Source organism: Asterias amurensis, chromosome 2 (assembly GCF_032118995.1).
Source record: "Asterias amurensis chromosome 2, ASM3211899v1".
Lineage (NCBI taxonomy): Eukaryota > Metazoa > Echinodermata > Asteroidea > Forcipulatida > Asteriidae > Asterias > Asterias amurensis.
Genome location: NC_092649.1, coordinates 7456961 through 7478927, shown reverse-complemented (window position 1 = coordinate 7478927; position 21967 = coordinate 7456961). Strand labels below are relative to the sequence as shown.

Sequence of the window (21967 nt, the reverse complement as noted above, 5' to 3'; positions counted from 1 at the left end):
AAGGGCTTACCAAAGTCTTACTAACGTCTTACTTAGAGCCACGTAAGTGACCGATTTACGAGGGCTTCATGAATAAGGCCCCTGGTTGTTAATATTTTCATGTCTAAAAGATCAGTACTGCTTCAGACCTCTATATTAAAGTACATTTGTAGCAGCAGGTTTGGGGAGTTGTTACATAAGAGTAGACTAAACACTGGGACCATGGTTGTTTATATGTTCACGTTTAAAAGATGCAAGCACTGCTTCAGACCTCTTTATTCAAGTACATTTGTAGCAGCAGGTTTGGGGAGTTGTTACATAAGAGTGGACTAACCACTAGGACCCGGTTGTTAATATTTTCATGTCTAAAAGATGCAAGCATATGCAAAATGACGTCATAAGGTCATTCTCGCTCGGGTATTCTCCGATGGCCGAACCGCTGTGGAGTTTAGTATTTAGTGCCTTCCTAGGTCTACGAGCTCGAAGTGATGACGTCAGATTACCGGGTAAAGACAGCCGAGAGAGGGCGCCCTACTTATTAAAATGGCTGAATAGAAACGGTACACAAATCCCGTACCGTCGAGAAGTAGACTTGTGTGTTATTGTGTGATTGTGTGGTGAGTAAATTTTACCCTTTGTTCATCCAGCTGTGCATTGAACACTTTGTGTCAAGGAAGAATTGCTTTGTTGGTTGATACACCTCTTCAATTATTTTCCATAAAGGAAAGTTTGCAAATTGTTTCATTTTCAAGTTGAAGTTGATGATCGAATTTTGTTTAGTCTTTTACAGTTTGAAACCGTCATACCATAGTTAGTCATTACCAGCATGCATTAGCAAGACTGAAAAGACTGTACTGTCCTGTCGCTCAGGGATTTGTCACACCATGGTCACACCATGGAGGTAGCTAGTTATTCCTCCATGCACTCACACTGTCATGAATGTCAGTGCTGTGTGACTGTCACGACACTAAGAGCTAGCCCCACATCATGACTATTTCTTTGTGTCCTTTCATTGTGGATTGGCTCTTTTTATTTATGGGCCTAATTAAGTACTTACAATTACATTACAATTACATACATGACTCTAGGCCCGGTCACACAGGCCCCGATAACGATAACGAGAACGAGAACGATAAAAATACACGCCCTCGATTGGTTGAAATGCTCCACGCAGAATACGCCCACGCTCATTCAACCAATCGAGGGCGTGCATTTTTATCGTTCTCGTTATCGGGGCCTGTGTGACCGGGCCTTTAGCCTATTTTGTTTGTTTGTTTTGTTTGTTTGTTTAGTTATAAAATAGTTAATAGACGATCTTCCCATCAACTTCAATTAAATAATTTCAAGGGAACTCAGCAAAATCCCACAACAAAAAAAGACGTAGTCATGCCAATCGATAGTTAGTTGCCATGATCGTAGCACTCAATCCTCTGGAATGGAAATTCAAAGTGAACTGTGTTAGAATTTATAAGAAATAAGGTCTTTTTCACTATTATTCATTTCAGTGGCATGTAGTGGCTGAGCGGATAAGAACACCAGACTCAAGCTCTGGTGTTTCTGATCAGCAGAGTGTTGGTTCGAGTCCTGGTCATGACACTTAAAAACAAGACACCTACATGTAACTGTTATTGCTGTGCCTTTGGATGGGATGTAAAGCCAAAGGTCCTGTGTTGTGTAACGCACAAAAACGGGCCTCCGAGCTAGGGCGTTTATTGTAAAGAGAGGGGATTTGCCCTGGTGTTCTTGGTTCGATTGGCACCTTGTAAACCAGTAGTCCTATGTAAAGTAAAAGGTCTCATACATGTACTTCAAAACACAGTGTGACCGAATGTGATAAAGCGCTACGTAAGAACTAGGTTTTATTAATATTGTTAACTATCATTTCATGTTTGTGATTTTAACAGATGCTCTAATGACAACACAGTTAAGAAACCTGGCTCTGCGAACTTGAGTAATTCATCTCTAATGCTCAACATGGAGAAAGTACCATAGAAACTCTATTCACACTCGGTGAAGAGCGTCACCTTTCTGCAATGTTTAAAAATGAATTCCAGGTAAGCAAAAACAATGATTGTTCAATAAGGTTTATAGCGAATAGCAAAATATCAATAGAGGGTGCTGTTGAATGCACACAAAGGTATAGGCGTTGCGTGCGCGATTCGTACAAACTGCGTAGTCACCACCCCATATTCCTTCCCATAATGAAGTGCGTTTCTGAATCGCGATAAACCTTATTGATGTTTCATATTTGACCATTATATGCTTTTAGAAACCAAAGGGCTTAAATAAGTACCAAAATATAACGGCTACAAATAGCCTGCAAGATCTGACCTACTTCCATTTAACTAAAAAGTACAAAGTAAAGGTCATGACCTGAATGACATTTTCCAATTTTCTCATGTAAACATGTTTCTACTTGTATTAACAAAACCATGTGTTCGATTTATAGTATATTTTTGTAAGACACTTTTAACAAGTGTTTTTTTTTTCCTCAAAGTACCAACCATGTATGGGTGTATGCTGAGATGCTTATTACCGAAATGAGTGGTCTTTGAAGGGTTACAAAATTGAACCTTTATTAGTCGGGCATTTGATTTCCTAAAATTTTCCTTGATTTCAGGGTTTTCTCAACATCCCCATCAGATTTTTTGACAAGAAGTAATAAAGCAGTGACTTCAGGGAGAAAGAAAAAGTCCGCATTGTGTCCAAACCTGTTGTTTTGCTTTAATTTCTATTCATAAAACTTTTGTAAATGACCGGTAAAAAGTGTTAATTCATAAGCATGACACGCGACCTTGCACCTGATCATTATAAGACAGTTTCTTCATTCCTATTGGTCGAGAGCAACGGCTGAAACAGCTGCGCCACATCACGCGATACGCGCCACGCCCACAGCATTTCCTTATAAGGAGTTGTTTACATGAGGAGTTGTTTGCGCGAGGGCAGCGGAGGGCTCTACCATTTCATAGCTGGAGGGGTGTTGTTTTTAAATATATCATTTTTAACAATTAAAGTTGTTGCATTTGTTTTACTTTTTGACGAAAAAGTGACGCTGTTTTTGACCGAAAAGGTATTTATGAATGGGAATCAAAGTGTTTTGAATAGGTTTTCAACTAGTGGTTTAAGCCCGCCGAGGCCTGGTTCTCTATAATTTGTCAAGAACCAGGCCTCGTTGGGATTAAACCACGAGTTGAAAACCTCTTCACCACACATTGATTCCCTTAGTGATGCATTTTTGGTAAACCTCCCTGAATTGTAACATCTGAGAGGTTGGGGACTAGCATAATGGGGATCCCAGGCCCAGTAGTCAGTTTCAGGAATCGTCACATTTCGGCAAATCTTGTCCCTGTTTTCATGTAATTTATCCATCTTTGTTCTTCCTAGGGCGGGGCCTTCGTGGAGGTCTTCAGCTGCCAAGGGAAGGAACCTCTTGCTAAGTGGAAACTAACTGGTTCAGCATCAATACACAAGGTAAGTCTAAGATCACAAAAATATTCCTCAAATGTGCCTCCAGGGTGCTATTAAAAGACCACGTCGCCTTCAAATTGGGCGCTTTGCGCTACAAAAACCGCTTGTTTTTAAATGAATATAGGCCTAATGTGGTTGGAAAGATATTTTAATCACAGTGGAATATAATGATCTGCATTTAAGTTGTGTGGTTTTAGGGGTTATTTCATAAAAATTGTCCACTATTTTGTTGAACCGAACGTTTAACCCACAAAAAATACCCATGATGTTTTTTTAGTCACATGACCAATTCTCAATTCAAAGTTTCTGAATTGGTGAGATCTGTAGAGTGTTAGCTAATGAACAACTAATCTTGCTGCAGGTCTTTGAGAAAGAAGCCAAGAGTTTCGTCCATGTCTTGGAAGGAGCAGGGACCAGCACTAAGATGCAGCTTCCTAAGGATCCTAAACAAACATGTGAGTACTCGTCGAGCTTAGCTTACCCTCAAAAATTCAAAAGTTCAATTCCATTCAAATAGTCTTAGTGTATCCCAAAAATGGTAACTGAAATGCTCTTAAAGGGAAGGTACACGTTTGGTAATTACTCAAAACAAATATTAAGTTAAAAACTGACTTGGTAACGAGCATTGGAGAGCGGTTGATAGTATAGAACATTGTGGGAAACGACTCCCTCTGAAGTAACGTAGTTTTTGAGAAAGAGGTAATTTCTCACTTAAATAATAAAAGACTTTTAATTAAAAGCTTTTAAAGTCTTTTATTCCAATCTGAAAGCACACAAATTCGTCCAACAAGGGTATCTTTTCTTCATTTTCTCGCAAGTTTGATGACCAATTGAGCCCAAATTTTCACAGGCTTGTTATTTTATGCTTATGATGGGATACACCAAGTGAGAACACTGGTCTTTGAAAATTACCAAACGTGTACCTTCCCTTTAACACAGTAAAAACTTTGAAACATTCAACACAATAATGAGAGTTCCATAATATGCAAATACAAGAAAGCAAATAAACAGTAAGCTAAAAGAATACAATTAGAAGCGATTAGTATTTATAAATAAAATAAAATCTCGACGATGCAATTTGTTATTAATGTTTGAAGGTAAGATCGTACACTTCGATCATCGTCACAACACCTCCTTGCAGTACACCCTGTTAATATGCATATCTATGGAGACCCCTCCTTTGTGGCTTCGGCTCCAACTCTGTGGAATTCTCTGCCCTTGACGATCAGGAAAACATCTTCCCTTGGTGATTTCAAGAGTGCCTTAAAGACACACCTTTTCTTACAATAGTTTACGTTCTTGTATTGTTGTATCGTTATGCTTGTAGTGGTATTATTTGTTATATATATATATTTATGTTGTTGTTGATTTATAGTGTACTTCTTTGTAAAGCGCTTAGAGAATTAGTGTTAATTATTAGGCGCTATATAAATCGAAAGTTATTATGATTATTATTATTATTAAGATCGGTTTGACGCAGCATATGGCACTCATATACGAACAGACCTGGGGGATCAGCCAGTTGGCACAACCTTGTTGAACTGTTATTTTTTACGATTCTAGATTTTGTTAGGAAATAATGATACAGAATGTAAAATTGCCATGTAGTATCTTGCCTACCATAAAATGTCCTGGAGCATAGAAGGTTATTTTTTTTTTAAGGAACACATTGCATTGGATCAGTCGAAAAGGGTTTGAAACCGTTTCTTATAAAATGCAAATGGTTAGATAGATAATTAAAAAGTAGAATATAATGATCCACACACACATGCCTCGAAATTGCACGGTTTTCCTTATACATGTATGTCACGAAGAAACACGGTCGGCCATTTTGTGGAGTCAAAATTTTGACTCCACAAAATGGCCGACCATTTTAGTTCGCGGCATAAAAGGAAAACCGTGCAATTTTGAGTGATACTTGTGTGGATCATTATGTTTTACTTTCTTTTACCATATGCACTTTATAACAAACAGTTTGAAACGCCTTTTCAAAGACCAACTCGTCCGATCCAAGGCAATGTGTTACTTTAAAGTAAGGCGGTATGTTTTCTTCAGTTAGATCATGGCCAGATTTTGTCTTGTATGTACTGAGTTACTAAATATACTTTCATGTCTTTGTCTGACAGTGGCTTTGGTCCAGCGATTCCTGGTCGCCCAAGTGTACGTTTCTATTGGCCAAGACTTCTCCATTGAACTAAGGTATGTCAAACCTGGGCTTGATTTGACATAGATTGCGAAGATTGATCTTAACTGCGATCCAATCTTGACTGCCAATCAAAGTGTGATGTCACAAAACGTATCACCATGATGAAATTGACAACTCATCTCAAGATTTGGAATCTTAAAACTTAGTGAAATTGATTCCAGATATCACAGGAACATTACAGAATTGGGTTTGCAAACAAAACAGTTACTGGTAGTGTAAGCACTAAATGCAATCCACTATATACATTTATAAACAGACTAACGTGTAAAAGTTTGAGACTGATCGGCTATCCGGGTCACGAGAAGATAGGGGGAAAAAAAACGATTAGAAAAAGAAGAAAACAAAAATATACGAAAGTGACCTTCATCTATATAAATATGCTGGAAGCAGGGAGGAACCAGTGAAGTGGGTAATTGCTCGATCAACCAGAAAAAACGCAAAGTGATCCATTGTTAAGATTTTTATTGATCAGTCAATATCAGCGCGCTGACCTGCCTTGCAATAAGCAGCTCAATCACATGTGTCCTTGGTCAAAAATCAAGACCTAAATACTTCACTGTATAATAAATAGAAAAAATTGTTGACTATGGTAAGTGTGTTTAATTCCTTTAAAGCCATTGGACACTTTCGGTACAGAAAAAAATACAATAAGATTTACAAATAATTTACAGGGTTTATGGAAGGTAATGGTGGAAGACTTCTCTTGAAATATTATTCTTAAGACTTCTCTTGAAATATTATTCTTAAGACTTCTCTTGAAATATTATTCTTTTAAGAATAATGTTTCAAGAGAAGTCTTAAAAGACTTCTCTTGAAATATTATTCTTAAGACTTCTCTTGAAATATTATTCCATGAAATGCTTTTAAGCATTTCAAAAGTAAACTTGAAAGTTTACTTTTTGAGAAAACATGAAAACAACATCAATAACAATAGACTAACGGATTTATTTTAAACACATGTCATGACACGGCGAAACGTGCAGAAACCAACTCCGATGAACGATTGAGCCTAAATTTACACAGGTTTGTTATTTTATATATAAGTTGTGATACACAAAGTGTGGGACTTGGACAATACTGTTTACCGAAAGTGTCCAATGGCTTTAAATTCTGTTGCGTAGAGAAGTATACTTTATATGAAAGACAAACACATGCCTTAGAGCTTGTTAAAATAAAACAAGTTGTAAGCAATTTTTGTTCTTGGTACTGGTCTGGTACAAATATTTCTGGTTCAGTAAATATTTTGAGCCACAAGCCCTGCGGTCTTGTGGATTTCCCACAAAAATTTAGCCCTGTGTAATCAGGGGGAAAAAAAGCAATCATAAATGGTGGGGTGTCGTGGCCGAGCGGTTAAGAGCACCGAACTCAAGCTCTGCTGATTTCTGTTCAGCAGTGTGTGGGTTCGAATCCCGGTCGTGACACTTGTGTCCCTGAGCAAGACACTTAACTATAATTGCTTCTCTCCACCCAGGGGTAAATGGGGACCTGTGAGGGCAGAGATGGTTCTTGTAATTGATTTAGCCGAGTAGCGCATTTGTTGCACGAGGCTGTATACTCCCCAGGGAGCTGAGATGATTTAAGGAGTGAATTAAGGCCCAGTGACCAGGGGTAATAATTTGAAGCGCTTTGAGACACCCATTCGGGAGTGAAAAAGCGCTATATAAACTAAATTTGTTATTATTATTATAGTACATAAGCCCATCAAAAAAATCAAAATAAAAAAAAATCGAATGATAAACCTTTCAAAGTGAAACTGACGGGCAATATATGCAGTCAGTTTCCCTTTTAAGGTTTATTCCTTGAATTATTTGAAGAAAAAAAATTAATGCATCCCACTTAAGATGATCCTTTTGCTGCCAAGTTGTATCGTAAACTTGGGTGTGATCCCTGGCTGTATGGCAGTCACTGGTTAAACGGCTATTGACTGGCAATGAGGTAACTAGTGTACGTCTATTCCCCCGAGGGACTTTGAGTAACCAGAAGAGCGACCTTTTTTCCGAGGCCGTAGGCCGAGGGAAATAGGTACGTACACTAGTTCCCGAATATGCCAGTCAATATGTGTTAAATAACACAGCTCGGTCTTAAATGTGAAATAAGAACAGAAATCTTGAAAAGAAAGGAAGCTTTGTAGTTGCTGTTCACGGTTCAAGTCAAGAGAGGATGCTATAACCGAGCACACCGCAAACACGCGCGTGTGATCAGTAGACTGCCGTACTGCCAACATAAGGGATATATATGGTTTAGTTGGCAGAGCGTCGACACATTTCTGGAGGTTGTAGGTTCAAGTCACGCTATATAGTCTGTTTTTCTTCTTCCGTTCCTTAAGTAAAATAAGCTTCATATTTTGTTCCATGTGTTCCATGTGGATTTTGTGTTGGATTTGTTTCCAGTGTGAGCGACATGGGCAACAACAAACGAAGACTTTTATTCTCAACGGCTCAGAAGGAAATTGCTGTGACCCCACTCCATGCCAAGATACCCCTTACTGTCATGAAGAGGGCTATGGTAAGTTGCTTAATAATATACAAATATTGGATTTATATTGTCGCAGAACATATATAATCAGGACATGAAATCTGGATTAGCCTGGAAGCTTGAGTGAAATGGAAAAGCCAGATCTGACGGAAATGCATTCAATATTTGTTTAACATAACTCACACGGAGAGTGTGGTAGCAAACCTTAATAGGAAAGGTGTTGATAATGACCAAGCTGTTGATAATGTACAACATATTGAGAAACGATTTCAATCTGAGAAATGGGTATTTCAATTTTGGATTATTCTTCCTGTGTGGACACGGCCTTACCAGACCTTTGGTGTTATAACACACCTCTTGCTTGTTCTGTATTCTGCTTGGCTAGAACACGGTCACTTGGGATGAACTAATATAGTCTAGGGAAATAGGTCGCTCTTCTGGTCACTCAAAGTCCCTCAGGGGAATAGACGTACACTAGTTAGCTCATTGCCAGTCAATATGTGTATAATAGTCTCATAATCGCTACCACCTTTTGAAACAACATTTTCACAGGCTAATTTTATCATATCATTATGTCTACATTACTATTTCCAAAGGATTAAAGTATACTTATCCATTAAGTAGAATTGTTCTAGATCCAAGTTTTTGCTTGTCACCGTCTTCTCGATTTTGAACCATGACGGATTCTTATCACTAGACTTCCCTACTTACATACCCTGATAAACCTCATCTCTCCCATTACAAAACCATGGCTTTCACAAAGCACTACTTAAGATGAGTTTTTAGTATTACCACATTGTGACGTCACACTTTGCTAAGTAATTAAGGTGGATTTGCACTTGAGATCAATCTAAACTCTTAGTGAAATTGAGCCCATGTGCTAAAACAAGTCCTTCTAACCTCTACCCAGTGGCTGAATTTGTGTATCGACCTGGTGTCGCTGGTGAGTGAGGGTTTCCGTGGTCAGACGTTCAAGACATTGGACGGCATCATCATCTGCGCCAACTGTCACCTCCGCAAGATCTTCACCATGAAGACCCAGCCACAAGACGACACCGATGACGATGGTAAGATTATAACCGTTATCATTTATTATTTTAGTTTCATTCCGTCATCAAGGCTCAAGTTCATCCATCTCCGCTGGTCAGGTCATGTGACCAGCTTGGGTCAGGTCATGTGACCCGCTTGGAATCACAATAGGCCTTTCACACTATTGACTTTCGACCCGAGTCAAAACTTATCCGGATGGATACAAACTGCAAAATTAGCTTTTGGGTAACATCTTTTGATCCGTGTAATGTGGTTAGTTTCACACAGCATGGTCTCACACATATCAAAGCAGATAACTGTCAACCTACATACATCTGCCAATATGACCGATCCATTAAGCCATGCCCAATTATCATTGACCAATCACAACCGCGAAATCTGATCACCATTTGAACCGTTTGGTGATCTTTGCACTAATGGTGATCGGGTTTCGTCAACTGGTAAGGAGGCGGGGCGTAATGGATCGGTCTCTTACCACTACAAAGTGGTTAAATGAATTTTGTTCCAATTGTCCCAATCAGTAATTAACATGATTTCTTCATACTGATTGTTTATAGATCTGTACGACTGCAACCCTCCCACAAACAACGTAGAGGTAGACAGTATTCCAAGAGCTTGTCAATTCAGCAACGACGTAGTATGCCAGACGCAGATCTTTACCATGAATAAACTCAGGCATGCTGAGTTCAAAGCCAAACCTGACAGTAGACCGTGCTCATCCACTGAACCCGGTAAGACACTTAAAGAAACTTCAAGGGGTAACTTTGAGGGGTAAGACACTTAAACTTCAAGGGGTAACTTCAAGGGGTAAGACACTTAAAGGAACTTCAAGGGGTAGCTTATAAAAACTCCTTGGGCCTCCCCAGGGCTGTATTCCATTGGGATAAGAGATACATTGTATAGTGTGAAAAGGGTTAATTTGAAGTTGATAAATTTAATAAACCTGTAGTCCTCAAACGGCCCGAAACTGTCATAGAATTAACAAGTTTTATCTTGAGTTTCTATGTAACAAAGTGTCATCTTACAAAAACGTTTTTTCATAACTTTATTTGATTTGTCTTATGTTTCCAACCTCACTGCTTCAATTTATTTACCCTGTTCAAAGAGTACATACATGTAAGTCAATGTTTACCTGTTTATTTAACAGTGGACTTGAACTCTAGTCTGAAGGGACGTAAGGACAGACCGATGCATATCGCATTTGGAAGCAAGGTACCAGTCCCATCAGCATCTGCTGGCAAGAAACCAACCTCGGCTGGGAGTCATAGAGAGGTAAGAAGACCCTCTATGTCAAAAGATCTAATTTTTCTTCGATTTAAACTGTTTTTGTTTTTTTGTGTTTTTTGGTTTAGTTTTCATTGTGATAGCGCCCTGAGCACATTGGTGGATACGTGTCTTGCCCAAGAACACAATAGTCATGGCCGGGATTCAAACCCACACTCTGTTGACTCAGTTGTCAGAACTTGAGTTTGATGTTTGAAAACCCGCTCGGCACGACATACTTAGGTCAGAAAAAACTTTTGGAGAGCCCGCACCCCCTGTATTTAGTTATTTATATCCAGACTTCATTGCTGATTTAAAAAAATATCTTGTTGTAGGGTGGTGGTAGTGCAAGCAGTAGAAGCAGTAGATCTTCACACTCCAGGGCACTGAAACAGGATGGTTAGTACAACTTGAATTTTGTAATGAATTCGTTTGGCTTGAAGGCAGTGGACACTATTAGTAATTACTCAAAATAATTATTAGCATAAACCCTAATTGGTAATGAGTAATGGGGAGAGGTTGATAGTATACAAACTTGTGAGAAACGGCTCTCTCTTGAAGTGACGTAGTTTTCAAGAAAGAAGTAATTTTCAACAAACTTGATTTTGATACCTCAGAATTAGAATTTGAGGTTTTGAAATTAAGCATCTGAAAGCACACACCTTTGTGTGACAAGGGTGTTTTTTTTTCATAGTTCTTGCAACTTTGACGACCAATTGAGCTCAAATTTTCACCGGTTTGTTATTATATGCATATGTTGAGACACAGTGAGAAGACTGGTCTTTGATAATTACCAATAGTGTCAAGTGTCTTTTAACCTCCAAGCATTCATGATTCACTCCATGGATTTTTACATTATATACATCACCAGAAAGGAATTTACAAACCGAACTTACTCTACTTCATATTTGACCTTATTTTCCTGTTCAAACCCCTCGTTAAAAGTAAAAACTATTCAAAAGCAATGATTTCTAGTTGGAAAGGTAAATTGATTCAATCGTCATTTCTTGACATAAATCACAAACACCTTGTTTTTGTAATTTATAAAAACTGAGTTTCTAGTTATGATTGGTACTCTGTTTTTGATTTCATTGTTGATTTTCCAGGTGATCTTTTGCCTAGTGACAGGAGTATCTCGTCCAAGACAGAGGGTGACTCCCTGGTGCTACACGGACGCCAGCGCCAGTCATCTGACCCTGGCACCAATGTAGCAGATCTCGAGGACAAAGTTGATAAAGGTACAATCAGTAAAGATCAACCCTCCTACTGTGTGACCGTTCAATAGTATCTACATGGTTACACATGATGCCAGCCTGAACTATGATATCATTATTCTGACTGCTACACAGTCAACCCCCTACTGTCTGACCATACTTTGACCTCAGTTTGGTAAATGCTACACACCTACATGGGTTTCAAATGATGCCAGCCTACACTGTGACATCAATGTTTGAATGCTACACGCAGTACACAGTCAACCCTCCAACTGTGTGACCATTCAATATCATCCACATCCACATTATTAATATATAATATGAAGAACATATCCGCACAATACACAGATACATGTAGTTCTATACACAGTTATCACAGTACAAAACCCATGCAGTTGAATGGTTTCGAATGGTTAGTCAATTCACTGTTACTAAAGCGTTGAAGGGTCAATAAAGGAAACCTAAACTAAAACCTGGGTTAGAACTTTTTTTGTGACTGGCCAGCATTGACCAGTCGAGTTTGTCATTTCACTAGTCCATACTTCAAATTAAACAAGTATGCTTTTCAACCTGAATTTATTTTTAGCAAAACAAGTCAACAAACCATTTTTTGTGATGTTTCTTTCCTATCAAAGGTGCACTTAGAGGAAGCAACACATGGTCAGCAGGCTTGGAAAACAACAAAGATGACAACTTTGTCCAGCCCCACCCACCCCGTCAAAAATCGGGAGATAAATCTCGTCGTATCGTCAAGGTCCGTCCAAACAGTGGTAAGAGAGAAAGAGGTGACAGTCTATCCGCCGGCAGCGACACCAGCACGTCGGGAAGAAGCGGGTACGATCGGAGTAGATACGTTGACTCTGGCACCCACCGAAAAGACTCTGAGGAATCGAGTGACGCCGATAGGTCAGGTCGAATGTCAGATGCGGCCATTTTGAAATACGCCTCGTCACGGATCAGACTGGAGGGGCAGTCTGATAAAGATGAGACAAATAACAGGAGGTTGGAGAAATCTTCTAAGGTATCGGGTGATGTGAGTAACTCTGGAAGACCCCGCGTGGAAAGTCTCTCCGAGAGCGATGATCTCGTCGGGCATGAAGCCCAGAAGAGTCGTACGCAGAGGCGGAAGAAGAAAGGGGAGCGGCCGATACTGAACCGCATCGACAGCTTATCGGAGAGTGAGGAGGTGCAGAGGCAGAGAGGGATGCCGAAGAGTGGACGCAGAGAGAAGAAAGATGGAGGGATGTCTTCAAGGACTGAAAAATCCTCTGGTAGGAAATAAATACTGAAAACCCTAAGTTTTAATTTATTACGTTGTAGGAGTGTACTGCAGTCGTTGTCTCCATTGAGGCTATAATGTAAAGAATGTGAAGCCCCCTTTGACTGTGTTCATTTTGGAAAGGTGTAAAATTTTTCTTGCAAACTTCTCGTCTTTATGTAAGACTAAATCTAGTGATTAAATAAGGCCTGGCATTACACAGAGGTCACAGATACCATGATCTCTTTTTCTCTTGTCCTAAACTTGGTGCTTCCACAAAAGTTTCCTAAGATTTTCAAATGGAAATGACCTTTTCAGAAATGGCCTTGCTGTCAGAAAGATGAAATGCAGGGCAACAAAGACCACAGTCTATGCTGCCCATGGTATTGGCCTTGGTGCCCCTTCAAAAGTTTCCTGTAATTGTTGGATCAGAAATGCTCTTTTCAAAATTGAAATGGCCTTGCCGTGTTTTTAGAGATAAAATCCCAGGGCTGCTATTCAGTCTTTGGTAATATACAGAGCTGGTTTTTATATCTGATTGCAGATGCCTCCACAGTTGATTCAGGAATCACAGACGTCAACTCCGTCCGAACGTCCAGAAGAGAAGATGAAAAGCAGACCAACCCACCGGGTCAGGCTAAGCCTGGGCAGCCCAACACATCCAGGCGTAATAACAAACAAGCAAGGTAAGGAAAAATGCCAGATGAGAACCAGGGGGACATGGATATGCAAGAGCACTACAATATTAAACCAGACCATCAGCCAGAAAAAGAAAGAAAAAACCCTCCAAAAACATACCCACTTTCAATCCCCTGCTCTCACCTCGGACAGTAAACTAGTAACTCTCCCAAAACAGCAGAACGGTTTAAAAACACATACAAACCAAAATTGCACATCATAACGCAGCGCACAACACAATATGTGGACCACTCTGTGAAAATGAGTCACATGTCGCCCAATGCAATATTAAGTTATGGACAGTTTAATGTGGAAAATGTAAAAAAAAAAAAAAAATTGTGATCATACTTATGTCTAATTTGTATCCTTTTGCACACAATGGTAGTTTAAAATATCATTTTACTTGTAATTCGTTTTTCAAAAAAAATGGTGCGGTGGCTAATTTCAAAGGGAAGTAACTCAGCAACGCGATACACCCCAAAGCTTAGACACATACCAAATTACTGCTGCTGATGTGTTCTTTCCAGCCATGCATATAACTCAATTCTTGAAATTGCCTACATCTGACTCTTTTTCACAGAGCGGGTTACATATATAGTTTTTTGGGGAAAAAAGGGAATCAAAATTTCTCTATATTAACATCTTGGAGATGCGGAATACACCTCCTCAAAGTTCATGTTTACCATTTCCTCTATTTTGGGGTGCCAAAATGTCCCCCCAAATGTCCCCAAAGATTTGGGACAGGGTAGGCTGTGTGTGACTGTCTATCAAGCAAGGGGTCAGGTTGGCACTGTCAGCTTGGTGTAGTGGTTTCTTTCCTTGCCTTTCACCTCTAGGACTCCTGTTCACATCCCATCAGGATTGTTTTTTTTTCTGTCCCTACCTGATTGCATGGGTTTTACTGGAATATTTGATTGGGTTTGCTTTTCTGGAAGTCCAGGGCTTCCAGAAATTAATTAATGAACAAATAAATTAGAATTAATGAACAAATAAATTATTTCATAAACATGGGGTTGTAAAATTAATAACATGTTGCTCGTCCACACTTTTTGAAAAAGTTGGTGAGGGAGGTCCTTGTTATTTGTTATTTTCAAATTTTTTTATATTTTTTTTCAAGATGGCAACCATGTCTAAGATGGCAGCAATATCGTATTTGAAGATGGTTTTATGGTTTTATGAGTATGATCTGTATGTCCTGAAATTCTGTTAGTGTTTCTGTGTCTATTTTGATACATTTTCACTCTTTCCAAAGAGTTACTCTTGCTTTTGCTCCAAATTTATTCTGTGGCATCACGCCCTGGTGCATAGAACTGTGGCATGCAATTGTGAAGGGCAAAATGTTCCAAAGTACCAAGTTTCTCATTATGCGTTTTGATAGTTTTTGGGTTTTTTTAATAACAAATAACAAAAAAATCGGTGCGGCCGCCAAAATTGAGGCTGGCGGGGACGAGCAACATGTTATTTATTTTACTTGGCCTAAGTGCCAAGTTGACGGAGTATTGATTCTCTATGCAGGGCTGAGGTAGTCAGAGTCTCCAATGATCAGCAAAGAGAAGGAAAGATCTATACATTCACATCACCACCGAGATCAGCACCTATTAGACAGGTTGAGCGCAGCAGACATCTAGAGCCAAAGAAACTACAGGTAAAACAGACTTTCTGTCATTCAGAAACAATTCACTAACATTCACTTCCCAATAGACCGTATCGAATAACCCCTTTGTTGCTATGAAAGTGGCCATATTGTAGATTGTAGGGTAAGCCTTATGGCGCGTCTGTAGGCGATTGCTATAATAAATACCAAATATTATCATCCCCAAACAAATAATAATATTCATAACTTTCTTCTCTGTCTCTTCACTGTCACTTCACTGTCAATATAATATGATATGTGTCTTTAGGAAGAAACTATAAATAAGTAGTAAACTTGTGGGTACGACCATGTGTAAACTTGCTTTTGTTAAATTATTTTTTAATCGTACTCATAGGCATCCAATATTTGAACGAATATATCACAGCTGTTGTTGTTCTTTTTAGTTGCAGAAGATCACCGAGTCCTCGTCTCAGTCTGCCACACCTGATGAGGAAGATGCTGCAGTGTCTACATCGAGGTATCGTGATCGGTCAGACGCCGGGAATAACCACCATGAGAATGGTGTCGACAGGAGGAGTAGATACGATGCTGCAATCGGGGACATGCCCAGTCCCCGCCCAGTTCATTCATCCAACTCTTCAGGTATTTACTCCAGTGTTGTAGTACTTGCACTCTAGTACTACTTGAGTGTTGTATTTAAAGGCAGTGGACACTATTGGTAATTACTCAAAATAATTTTTAGCACAAAACCTTTCTTGGTGACGAGAAATGGGGAGAGCTTGATGGTATAGTTGTGAGAACAGGCTCCCTCTGAAGTGCCATAGTTTTTGAGAAAGAAGTAATTTTCCATGAATTTGATTTCGAGACCTCAGATTTAAAACTTGAGGTCTCAAAATCAACCATCTAAACGCACACAACTTTGTGTGACAAGGGTGTTTTTTTTCTTTCATGATTATCTCGCAAGTTTGATGACCTATTGAGCTCAAATTTTCACAGGTTTGTTATTTTATGCATATGTTGAGATACACCAACTGTGAAGGCTAGTCTTTGACAATAACCAATAGTGTCCACTACCTTTAAGGTGCTTGTATAGCACTATGAAGTTATAGTGCTCAAAGTTACAAAATTGATACTTGATACTTGATTTTTAATACTTATGGGGAACCAATAAGTGTCACTGTGCTACGTATTATTTTCATCAAGTCTTTAGGTAATAACTGTTTTGTTTTGTGATTCCTGAATCCTCTAATTTAACTGAGTCTTAATAATCTTGTTGTGTATTTTATCGTTGTGTAGGGATAACTAGTATTGTTGTACCAATGTTTTGAATGTGCTGTTAATGTGTTTTAATCTATCATTGTTTTACTTGATTACCAGTATTTGTAACAAATATGTAAAGTGCATTGAGATTGTTGATTTAATGCGCTATAATTTTTAAATATATAATATATTGCTGTAAAAGGCAATTGCCACTTAGGTAGGAGGTTGGACTCAATCTTGGATACCATATTTTTGGGGCAATAGATTTCCCAACTTCAAAGCTTTGATTTGGTAAAACAAACAAAACAATTGTGTAAATCGTTGCAAATATAATTTTATCCTCTACAAAATAAAGTTGACTTGTAACACAAGAAAATAATCAAAATGAAAGTTATCTGAGGATTTCTAGATATGGCCGGAAATCATTTGATTTTTCATGGCGCAGTAAGGAGAGCGAATGTTCAATATTGCTAAAGGATTAGAGGAAGAATCTTTGTGGAATAATAATTGCTCACAGTCAAAATGTCACTTCATATTTACTGTTACTTTTCTCAGGGGATGACTCAGATGCTCGTCGAGATAACTTTGACTCGGCCAAACCCACATCGAGTTTGTCCCCACAGCGGACAAGGAAATCTCTCCTTACAACGAGCGCTCTAGAGTCTCACACGAGGGGGTCGTCATCAGCCGTGTCGCCGGTCATGAGCTCGGTCTCCAGATTGAGTATTCATTCCAAGAAACTCAAAGAAATTCCAAAGGATGACCCAAGACTGTCAGACGTGAGTTGATTTGAACAATTGGCATCTCAAAATCGAGCGGTCTGGTGCACTAGACTCAAGGTCTGGTTCACTAGACTCAAGTGTTTCTGATCAGTAGAATATGGGTTTGAGTTCCAGTCATCACACATAACCATTATTATCTAGCTTAATTAATCCTTTAATTATTTCAGATATACATGAAGAAACACGCATGGGAAAATTTGGGACTGGTGAAAACCTTGTGTTAAGGGGGTATACTATTTTCCAAGCTCATGAGAGTTTTTTTTTTTTAGATGATTTGCCCATCAAGGGAACTTGGCAAACTCCCACAAAGAAATATAAACACCCAATCCCTCTCATACAAACATGGTTTAACGTCTATGATTATGAACTGCACAAATCAAGAAGTTGTGATTCAGTAACTAGACAACAATATTTATTCTAGTCGTTGTGAAATCAGCGGTTCGCTTGGGGATTTGAACCTACAACCTTGTTTGCTATACGTTCCCTTTAACAGGATTATGACTGGAGACGATACCAGTCCAATAACTCTTCTCTAGCTTCGTCCCTGGAGGCCAACATGCTCGCCAGTCTCCACCGGCAGCAACTTGAAGAGATGTATGAGGAAGATGGAAGTGATGGCCACCAGGCTAATAACAGCTTTGATATCCATAACTACGGTGACGATGACCTGAGCAGCTCTAGTGACGACACGGCAACGACCTACAGCACATGGAAACCACCGGTGGGTAGGCAGCAATGGATTGATATTAGGATAAGTTGGCCAATGAGAGATTCTTAAAATGTGACCTCCCCTAAAGCAGGTCACAATAGCACCTATCAAGAGTCCTTTTTTCCCATTCTAAAAACTACGGTTGTGTCATCTTTGTTTTTCATCTTACAACTACTTATCTGAAAGAATTTCAATCGGTTGCCTATAGTGACCAGTCGTTTGTAATAGAGTTAAGGTAGTGTCTACAAATGCCTCTCTTAATATTTATGCATGAGGTACGCCACAATGCTAATCCAAAACGAGGCGATGGGCGTAGCCACTGCAAGTGATGGGGGACGTGCGCCCATAGCCTCATTTTTGGTAAGAATTGTGACGTCATGCATTTAAAGTATTAAGAGAGGCGTATAGTCAGCATGGTAGCAATGTGCTTATTGAATTAGATTAGTGTATTAACAGGTGAAGATGGACTGTTCTGTTGAACCACCTGGCTGGAATGTTATATTGGAAAATATGGGCGTATTCACTCATGCTTAGGTACCATGATGCGGTCTAATAATTTGGGGGGGCTAATCGTCCTTACTCGCAGCTAAGAGCTGAATTGCGAAGGACGCGGCTACACGCGGTCTAGCAGTATGTTCTGCTGGTCCAATGGATTTGGGGTTTGTGCCCAGGGAATACTCTTGTGGGAAGTGCCTGGTTGGTGGAAGGGAGGATCAACAAATGATGGAACAAAAAAATGAAGATAAGAAATCCCTGTGATGAATTTACGCTTGTTTTTATTGTTGTCATTTCTTAGGACGCTCATCGAGTGCATCGGTATCAAGATGAGATGCATTTCCCGTCCAGTAACAACAATCCACTCATGCAGTCCAATCCAAGGTATGGTACCGTCACTGGATCATTTGCTCCAATCTACATGTAGTACATCTCAGCTCCCTGGGGAATATACAACCTATGCTGCCAATGTACTTAGAAATCCTTGGATAACTGCTGTTGCGATTATTTGCTTGTGTTACAAATTGAGTTTATTTTGTAATGGAGTTGTTTTGTTATAAAGGTTAACCACATTGAAGCTTTGATGATGGAAACATAGGAGAGATAAAAAAAAATAAAACTGTTTGCTGTGTTTTTAATTGTATGTTTAGAATTGAGGGGGTGAAAATTGGCTTACTTTAATCAGGGTTCTACACCATAAATGCAAAATATATGGGGCCATCGTTACATCCAAGAACACATGAAGTGTTGACGTAGTCTTCTCAGTGTTTATAGTCTTGTGAAATCTGTCCGTTATATAACTTATTTTGACACCTGAGTGTACAATCTCTTGATCGATCCGTCTTTGTATGCAGGGATTGGTCCAACCTATTCAGTCCGCCCATCGTGCTTCCCAGTGAGAAGATGAAGGCAGACCAAGAGGAAGCTGCTATACTCTCACCAGGAAAAGACTTGCCACCAGGTAAGGATAATTATTTATTTATATTTTAATATAAAGAGCAAATGTGATCAATAAGCTAAACAGACATATACAATTTTCAATGAACAGAACGAACATTAGAATCATACTGAAGGTTATTAGTGTTGGTTTTTACCCATTTACACCGATGTGTGTAAGCACTGTATACATGTAGTCAGTTTGTTCCTGAGTCCTGTGAACAAATATCAGAGCCATATTACTCGGGTGGGATTCGAACCCACGACCCGTGCAATTCTAGAGCAGTGTCTTGCCAACTAGACTACCGAGATTGCCCGGTAGCTAGAGGCAGTTTGAAACCTATGTTTTGGCAGCGGGTACCGCAACGATACATAATAGATGTTCATTTTGCATCAGGATGAAGAATATTAATTTAAAAAGATTGAAGGTGCTTTAAAAGGCTTGTTCAAAAGTAGCCCAACTCACTCGTTATGTTACTTGGATTTCCCCCCCCCCCCAACTCCACTGCCCGTCTTCAGCTTTTTTTCCCCCATTATTTTTTCGGGCATTACTTGTATATTAAGCTCATTACCTGTACATTTTGTCTTCTCTCCTGTTCATATTTATGTTTAGTTTTGTCGCCTTTGCTTTTTGTTTTTGTATTTTGTCTCATAGGGCTGTCCCCCACAAGCCTCTGCTTATTTGAACAGCCTCCTTTTGTTAAATGTTTCCAGTATCATTATCATTGGTCATGTTTACTATGCTTGTATTGTACTTCTATAAATCTTTGACTCCACAAAATGGCGGCCTGTTTTGTCCCCCCTGGTTGTACTTCAAGAGGCAAATTTATGTTGACCTACTGTGGGTGTCTTTGTGCATGGTATTGTAAAGTGCACCATGGGATCTGTGATCCATAGTTCACCATATAAATGCTCTTTTATTGTTTTATCATTTTCTTTTTGCCAATTATTCCAGACACCATATCCGAAGTGATATGTTGCCGTTGTCACAAACTTTACTGGTTTCTTTATGTGCTTGTAATTTCTTCTTACAGATTTTAAAACAATGATGTTTTAGCGTTTTCTATTTGTAAATAGAAGACATAGCTTCTTAATTTTTGTAGTTATACATGTTATAGTATAAGGGCTGATCTACAATTATGTAATAGGCTTCTATAGACTTTTCAGGATATAGATGAGTTGCAATAGACACCATCTTTACGGACAAATTGCACTTTGGCTTGTAGGCGCGTCAATCGCTCAGTTTATTAACGCATCCACGCTGTTTACTAACCAATCAGGCAACAAGTTTTGTGAAATTTGCACGTGCTGCACGCCGTTCTCGCGCAAAACGCATGACTGTGTGTTCCAAATTGCCTGGAAATATGGCCGATTTACGTCATGTGGGAACTATCTATTAACAGTTGACTCTTGCTAATAAGAGGTCCGCCAGACCTGCCTGTTTTCCTTGTATTATCCGAATCTCTTAATACGAGACGATCGCTGCAATTATCATTATAATAAGTTTTTTTTAGGGCAATAAGTATATGAAAATGGAGTAAAGTAGTAGGAATACTATGCCTGTAATAAACTTACTAAAAATTGTTATGTTGTTTACATATGGAAATCATGATTTTAAGTTTGATTTTTCAATGTATTGTTGAGTTTTTTTTATTATTTCTGCTTACACCTTGTTTTTGTATCTTCCAGTACTAAGGACTGCTGTAGTCAGGACCAAGTCAACAAGCAGCGATGATCATGGGAAAGTCACTGAGAGCGAAGAAGACGAGGAACTAGACCTACTCTACGATCCTTGCCTCAACTGTTATTTCGATCCTAAAACTGGCAAATACTATGAGCTCAAATGAAGAAAGAGCTGGTGCCAAGGTTTAAGATTTTAGTTCACTGCGAAAATCACCTCGCTTAATGATAGAAACAGTTTACCAGCCATATTACAATGTAATTCATATGGCTGAAACTGGTGCCCCATTAAAGCCATTGGACCCTTTCGGTACAGAAAAAAAAAAAAAAGTTCACAGATTTACAAATAATTTACAGGGTTTACAGAAGGTAATGGTGAAAGACTTCTCTTGAAATATTAGTCCATGAAATGCTTTACTTTTTGAGAAAACGGTAAAACAATATAAATTGTCGTTAACGAGAATTACGGATTTGTTATAAACACATGTCATGACACGGTGAAACGCGCGAAAACAGGAGTGGGTTTTCCCGTTATTTTCTCCCGACTCCGATGTCCGATTGAGCCTAAATTTCCACAGGATTGTTATTTTATATATAAGTTGTGATACACGAAGTGTGGGACTTGGACAATACTGTTTACCGAAAGTGTATAATGGCTTTAAGCCAATGGATTTTCTTGGTAATTCTGTGTGTGTTTTACCCATACACCAGTGCGTGTTAAACATGGTATGCTCAGTACTTTCCTAAGTCCTTTGAAAAATAAATCCGCAGGCAAATTACTCAGGTGGGATTCCAACCTATGACCTTTGACCTAGAGCAGATGTCTTACCACTAGACCACTGAGCTTGCCCGATAACTAGAGACGGTTAAAATCCTATTTTATCAGCGGGTACTGCACCGATTTTTAATGCCGTATTTTC

The 21967-nt window shown here is 39.1% G+C and overlaps 1 protein-coding gene across 1 annotated transcript; it reads left to right on the top strand.

The window, feature by feature from the left end:
• The first annotated feature begins 516 nt into the window (after window positions 1-516).
• Window positions 517-21414, top strand: LOC139933943 (protein CFAP20DC-like). The gene is made up of 20 exons (XM_071928189.1): window positions 517-596; window positions 1884-2033; window positions 3364-3450; window positions 3809-3902; window positions 5574-5646; window positions 8044-8158; window positions 9039-9195; window positions 9736-9909; window positions 10326-10450; window positions 10777-10840; window positions 11548-11679; window positions 12291-12926; window positions 13458-13599; window positions 15107-15236; window positions 15629-15827; window positions 17001-17224; window positions 17721-17948; window positions 18733-18815; window positions 19286-19392; window positions 21057-21414. Exons 2-20 carry the CDS (start codon window positions 2013-2015, stop codon window positions 21212-21214), a joined length of 2949 nt encoding a protein of 982 aa, XP_071784290.1. The 5' UTR covers window positions 517-596; window positions 1884-2012; the 3' UTR covers window positions 21215-21414.
• Window positions 21415-21967: the final 553 nt, after the last annotated feature.